Source organism: Nannochloropsis gaditana (genome assembly GCF_000240725.1).
Source record: "Nannochloropsis gaditana CCMP526 unplaced genomic scaffold scaffold1094, whole genome shotgun sequence".
In the NCBI taxonomy this organism is placed as follows: domain Eukaryota; class Eustigmatophyceae; order Eustigmatales; family Monodopsidaceae; genus Microchloropsis; species Microchloropsis gaditana.
The window spans coordinates 1-7,354 of record NW_005802859.1 but is presented as its reverse complement, the minus strand read 5'-3'; the positions used below and the strand labels follow the sequence as shown (position 1 = coordinate 7,354).

The 7,354-nt window shown below is 54.9% G+C and overlaps 1 protein-coding gene across 1 annotated transcript; it reads left to right on the top strand.

Moving 5' to 3' along the window:
• Nucleotides 1–1,780: 1,780 nt before the first annotated feature.
• NGA_0451520 (uncharacterized protein) lies at nt 1,781–7,352 on the top strand (the record flags this gene model as incomplete). Its single annotated transcript, XM_005852552.1, has 3 exons — nt 1,781–1,869; nt 2,251–2,346; nt 2,626–7,352. Coding segments are annotated over exons 1-3 (4,836 nt in total), but the record flags the coding sequence as incomplete, so codon positions are not given.
• Nucleotides 7,353–7,354: the final 2 nt, after the last annotated feature.

The window sequence follows — 7,354 nt, the reverse complement described above, 5'->3', positions numbered from 1 at the left end:
TCCGAAATCATGCTATGGGAAACAATCCTGCCATTCCCGCGGCATTCTGTGTGAGGAGCCAATTAGGAGAAGACACGGATGTGGCGGCTTGGGAGTTCGAGATGATGGTCAGTGGGCCTCTCAAGAACGCTTACGTGGAGGAGTGGATGCGAAATGCTTTGTACTTGCCGAAACGTCCCGCTCTCCTCATGCTTAACGGTGGGGAGGGTGCTCGTGAGCCTGATGCGGAGGGCGCACTTCCAGTAGACGCCCGCACCGGGCCTCCACCTCCGTTCAGCTATGGAGGAGATAAAGGTGATTTGTTCGAGTATTATGATGCTTTTGGCGTGCATTCGCAAGCAATGCATGAGGCTGTCTGGAAGCTGGATCACCTTGACAAATACAACTTTCATGCTTTGGTCCAGGCGGGGAAACCGACGCCAAAACCTGCGAAATGGCATCCAGGTCCGGGTGGACACTTGCTTCGGGCTCAGATATTGGCACACCACTATCTGAGATTACTGGACGATGCTATTGTCGTGGTACAAGAGACATTTTCCGAGACTGGCCAAGATAATCCCACAATAGATATCATAGATGGTGCTGACAGTGCTGTCAGAAAAGACATGGGTACCTATTCCGCAGGAATAGAAAATGTGGAAGACGCTACGTTGGGCCTCCCTCCCCCTTTGTACTGTGACCACTTTTTCTGTGGCTCTCCGGCTTCATGCGCTATGACTTTCGAGCCCAAAGAACAAGGGTCACTGCTCGACCTCGTTCTCTCACCTGCGAACTTAAGATCGACCAAGCCTACCGTTGAGCCTCAAAAGCCCAAATTGTGGCACGTGCAGCTGTATGCCGCCGACTTTGATGCTGTGGTCTTCTCGAAAAAACAAGGTTTTCAATACTTGGATATGAAGTACGTGCTTCAAGGTAATCACAAAGCTGGGCCTTTAAAGTTGGCTGTCAAATCACGAAGCGAAAATCATATCTTCTTTTGTCAACCGCCAAAGGTATGGGGACACATGCCAGCGCATTGTGGAGATCTGAAAGATGATGCGGTAGTAAAAATAGATGAAAAGCGCGTCTCAATGGTCAAGTCGTCAAGTCTTTACGACAAGGAATCCTCGCAGCCACCCAATTGCTGGATTTCGGAGTGGAAAGTCAAACCGGGGTCACACGTTATTACCATCACTCCCACAAATAGTGATGGAAGCTATGTTGCCTTGTCGGCCTTGATCTGGTTTTGAAATCTGTAGGAAATTTCAAGCCTTTCGACGGACATATCTCTATTTTTTGCGAGCATACTACATGTGTATAAATAACCACGCTCGGATGGAAAGAAGTGCGGTCTGTATGGGGAAAAAAAGAATACATACAAAACGTGTCATGCTTTGTGAAGATGTGACCATGCCTCCACGTCCGAATATGTTACTGCTCCCTTTTTTTATTAAAGGAAAAGGTGCGAAATTTAGAAAGCTCCATCAATCCCAGATGCATAAAGGCGTGTCAATCTTTGACGCGAAAATTAAATATTATACGAATTCAGTGCAGGTGTCGGTAATCCCGGGGCCGCTGTCAGTGGCCTCTACATACTCGTCGGACCGTTAATATTCAAAAAGCCGTTGAATATCGTGAAAGAGATCTCGGACACTTGTCAGCGCGCCATTTTGATAGGCTTTCAGCTTTTCCTTTCGTGTAATTTGCTCGATGGCACATGCTGACGCAGATTTATATTTTAATCATCAGGGATCCTGCATAGCACTTCAGAACTTCGCGAATTCCGATATAGCATGGAAGGCTAACCTCCGACGGTTGGACAAAAAGTAAGTCAAGACCTACGGGCAACTAAGTAATCCAAAATTTTCTGCAAAGCCATGGAAAAGGAAGGTACGAGTCCGAATATATCGTATGTCGTACAATGCTTGCCCTCGGCCACGGGGCTTCCTCTTCTTTAGAGAAATGTGCTCATGTACTAAGTGTAATAATGGATTGTGGAGTGAACTTGTCTGTAGGGCCTCAAATCAGGCCTTGGCCATTGTGCTATGGTACATGATTTGAAAGGAGACTTCACGTGTCATAGTATGATTTATTTACCCCCAACTTGACGCGCAGATTTTCTTTCCGGCGACGATCGCTTCTTGTCACTGCACTTGGATGCGAAGAAGAGGGAATTTAAAGCTGCTGGAAGGCGAGAAATGGAACGCGCTTATGAGAAAAGAAGCTATTTCAAACCTGTAATTACCCCAAAAGCTGCTAGCAAAGTTCAAGGCTCTTCCATGGACCGCTTTGAGGCATTGTACCGGGACGCTGAAGCGCGAAAGGTGCGCCGCGCTGTGCTGGGTAACAAGCTTCGCCTAGCGAAAGGTACATTCAAACCGACATTGTACGAAGCAAGTCGTTCTCACTCAGTCTCACCATCTCGTTGCGAGGGAGGGCATCGAAGCGATAAAAATAATGGCTTTGGTACGCGCTTGTGCCCAACGGGTCAGGACGTGAAAGAGAAGCGAGCGCGGATCGAATCCCTCAAAAATCGTTACGAGACGGAAGGATGCACATTTGAGCCTCAATTATTCTCTCACAATGTATCACCAAGTCTGCATGATACACTACCCGTGCACGATCGCTTGGCTCGCTATCAAGCAGCGCGAGAGCGTCGGCTAGAAATGCTCCGCGCTCAACGGGATAACGAAGAAGCTTCCGAACACGCGTTCATGCCGCAGCTCGTCTCGAGCAGCAAGGCCCGAGAGCGCGCCTTACAGGCACGTGCAGTGTACCATACGGCATCGGTCGACGCAGGGACCACGCCTTTAAGTGTTTTCGAAAGACTTTCGAGCAACAGACAGGCACGTGTCACGCATCACCCCGCGGCCACACCCCAGGACTTTAAAGGAAATTTCCTTCAGACCCCGAATCCGCGCTCCACATCCTCAAACGCTCGAGACACATCGTCGATAGCTGCACGTTTCCAGGAGTATGATCGACTTCGAAGAGCCAAACAAGAAGGGCTGGTCCAGCGTCTTGAAGAAGAACGAGCCGCACAATGTACCTTCCAGCCAAAACTTCCGGAGAAGAAGCGTCGCCACAAATGTCATCGTCATGCAGACGATCCGGCGAGCACCAAGCGGAAATGTGAAAAGTCGCACTCTTCCCACCGTCATCGCTGTCGCCATTCTCCTCTTATCTCCTCAGAGGACTGCGAGCTTGCCCACTGCACTTTTAAGCCTCGCGTCTCTCGCAGTCCTGAACGTGTTCGAGAGGGAAGTGTCATCAAACGCCTCTTACGGGAAGGCCAGGATGCGAAGAAAAAGCTGCAGCACATGCGCCGCCTCCAGGAAGAGCGTGAACTACGTGGCTGCACTTTCAAGCCCCATGTCACGCCGTATATCCCGCGGGCGTGCGGCTCAGGGGCATCGGCGCCGGCGCCCGCTGTGGTGGTGGTACAGTCGCCGTCTCCGAACCCCTCCCCTTCCCGACACATCCACCACCATCAGTGCAGCCATTCCTTCCCCGTGGAAGATATGAGGGACCGTCGCGCGTTGGCCCCCCCCCGCCACAGACGCCACTACGAGGAGAGCGAGGAGGCAGGGGTGACTACTGCTGCCTTGCGACGCGTCCGCGACACGATCCAAGGCCGGGAGTCCCCTCCACCCACGTCTTCCTTGGTCGTGACCAAGCTCCAGGTATCCTTGGAACGACCCTCGTTGAACTCGCGTCGTGAGGACCTGCACTATCGCGACCACCGACGCTCGCCTTCGGGTGGTAGCAGATACTCTCCGAGACGGCACCACAGCCTCTCTCCCCGAGGACGCAGTCAGTCGCCCTACGGCGGGGGGCAGAGCTCGTGCGATGAGCGAAGTGCTTCTCCTACTTATTCAGACTATGACAGGACGGGCGAGCGCCATGGGAGCCACTATAGGAGGAAGGGCCCGCCGCGGGGCCACCCCCCGGGAATGAATCCTCGTCGCTTCTCGCCGGGTACGAAGACCTCATCTTTTCACAAGACGCGCCGGTACGGGAGGCAGACATCTCGGGGTTGGGAAGAGGAATGGACCGGGGATGACGAGGGAGAGGTTGGAGGAAGGGGAGATGGGTGGGACTCCGGACAATGGTCCGCCCGCGGATCTGCTCGAGGCAACCGCCGCTCCAGTGCACCGACCTCATCTTCAAAAAGAGAGGACACGTCCAGCGCAGCACCCAGGGGATATGAAACGACTGTTTCTCAAGGAGACGAGGAAGAGGAAGACCCGTACTACTATGATCATGAGCAGCAGCAATGGTTCCGGCGCGAGCCCGGCCAAGCCGCCCAGTATGGAGACCAGAGCGGGCGGCAGACTCGATATACTCAAGGACAGCAGCAGGAATATGAGTATGAAGGGCAGGAGTACGGTGACGAGACGGTGCCACCGCTTTCCGGGGAGGAGCAACCATGGCGGGAATCTCTGCGGGAAGGGGAAAGGGAGGTGGCGGCGCAGGAATTTTTACCGCGGGACTCATTCGATGAGACTGACGACCAAGGATTTGATGCTACGGCGTCGGCTCCTGCACACGGTAAAGGGCAACAAGCGCATAACACACGGGCGGAATCGCAGCCACAGCGCCGTCAGCCTGGGCTGACCGAATCAGACCCAGAGCAAGCACCGCGGCAACAGCGGCCGCAGCAATCCAAGCCACAGCGTGACAGTCTCGAACAAGATGGGCAAGAAAATACTTTATATTCTCCACCAAGCGGCCTCCGGATTTCTCTGGCTCCCAGCTCCAGTCATACTGACAAGCTGGGGTCTGCGGAAACCATGGATTGCTCCGGACCGCTGGTGGATGAGGACGGCGGGGAAGAAGCTTCCGCAGGCGTCCAACATTCTGTCAATAAATTAGCCTCAAGAGTGATTGAGTCGTCTTCGAGAAGCTCTGCGGTCCGGACCTCTGATGCGAGGTCAAATCGTCGTTCCGACGGGACGACCGACTTGGACTTGACGACTTCCGCAACAGTTCTTGACTCTGCTGCGACGGTCGAGCACAGCGGATACGGTGGACGTGATACACGTGAAGAGGAGGATAATGGCCCGGATGAGAATGAAGAGGAGGGGCAGCAAGCACCCCCCAGGGAGGCAGTTCAGGAGGAATTTCTGCCGCACGACTCCTGGGATGGGACCGCTGCGGGCTACAATGCCACGGGGAGCAGCACTTTGGTATCCAGCATCAGTCAATCGGGCTTCGTGAGCAGTGGAGAGGTCTCTACAACACCTGGACCCCTTCCATCTACCACAACTTTGTCCCCGGGCACCATCGCTTCCGGGGCGTCGGCCTCCTTATCCTCTCATAGCACCTCGCTTTCCCTCCCTCCCACCACTGCAACCAACCGGTCGTCTTCCAAAAGAGATGCAGAACAATCTTCGCCGGAGCTCTCTGGCTCCCTGTCAGGGGATACCGATCGAAGCCATGCCTCCTCCCTTCGCACGCCCGCCTCGTCCACTTCCACTTCCTCCTTGGCCGGTGGCTCGTCTGAACGACCCCATGCCTCTGTCTCAAACGCGGGTCCGGCAGGCATAGATTTACCTTCGACTGCATCTTCCTTCTCGCGGCCCTGGCGCGAAAGTTACGCGCCCTCGTCTCCTCGCCACACGCCCTACGACCAATCGACATCCTCCTGGGTCGTGAGCCCTGCCACGGCTACTGGAGGCGCTCGCACTCCACTCCCTCCTACCCCGGGAGCTCCTTCCAGTAAGTCCGTCCGGTTTAGCAGCCGCCTGACTGAGAATGGCGTCGATGTATCGGCACCAGAGACCGGTTTCACGCAGCAAGAGCTGCCTGAGGGGGTATCCCAGGAAGCTCTGCGGCTGCTCACGACCATGGAGCTGCCCTCCGGCTCTCTGGCGCCAAAGTTAAGTGGACAGGAGGACGGCCGCTCGGCTGCGGGAAGATCTTCGGCTTCCTCCGATCCTTCAATGCGAGTACCGCAAATATCCGCAACCGTCATGCAGCTTTTCGATACTGTCCAAGACCCCTCTATGGATGACATGGGGGACAATCCACCCTCCCTCCGCCCTGCCGAGAAAAAACCTCAGGTTTCTCACCCAAGTGTCTTTCTCTCTGATACGGTCCCACCGAATACGTTTACACACCTCCCCCTCTTCACCAAGCGTCCCAAGACTCCCTGGAGCCCCAAACGCGCACACAGGGAAATTTCCTCGAAGCCAACGAATCCGTTCCACACCGGGCTCCGGCCGTCCTTGCCCTCTACTTTGCCCTTGACGACAAGCTCCTTTCCCTTCCCCAACCATGGAACCCCTCCTGGCTTCCCTCTCCCCTCCTCCCTCTCCCAGGCCCCGCCCCAGGTCTCCAGCACGGTCTTGGGTCTCTTTGACACTGCCCGCCTTCCAACTTCAACCCAGAGCGGCTCCGCTGCCACCTTCCTCAACTCCTCCACTAGCAATCCTTCTTTCCCTGGTCGGATTCTTCCACAACCAGGACGAGAAAATGCTTCAACCCCCTCTGCGACTTCGCAACATTCCATCCCTCGGTCTTGGGTGATCAGCAGGGGCATGGAGCATGAAGCAGAGCGCGTTCAGGCATCGACGGCGGCCATGCGTCTGCTTGATACGGCACAAGACCCCGCGGCGTCTGTCACCAGCACGGGCATGGAGCATGAAGCAGAGCGCGTTCAGGCATCGACAGCTGCGAATACGTTTTCACGCTTGAATTCTACTGATGTATCCGTAGCCCACCCCCCTTCCGGTTCAGATGCTGCCAGCTCCCCATCCCCTACATCTTCCTCTTACTCTTCTCCCTCATTCCACGGAATTCCACCGTCGCCATCAGCTTTAAATCTCTCGTCTCAGAATCCTTTCACAACTGCCTGCCTTCCTGATGACATGGCAATATCCCGGATGGAAATCCCTGCAGACGGAGCTAAGCACCTACCAGAAGCTTCTTCGACCATTGCTTCGCTCTTCCAGACATGTGCAAGCCCATCTATCGCTACCCCTCCGGTTTCCTTCCCTGCGACTCTCCCCGCATCCTCTTCGTCACTGTCTCCCGCCCTCGCTTCCTCCAGGACCTGCACCTTTTTCCAAACGGCCTTTTTGCCTTCCAGCCCAGCGCAAGATGCCGCCAAAAGTCTCGTTTGCACACTTAGCGATCAAATTTCCGGACCGGTCAACGAGTTTTTTCACACCGCTCATCCGCACACTCTCCAATACAGCGCAACTGCTGACCCCTCTTCAACTCTTCTTTTCACCCCTCTGCCGCTCGCTGTTCCGCAGCAGGTACCCGACACGCTGACTAGCAAAGACCAGTCGCCAGGACGACATCAAACGTCATTTGCCTCAGCTGGACATCCTGAAAGTATGGAGCTCTCGACAACCCTCACAAAACT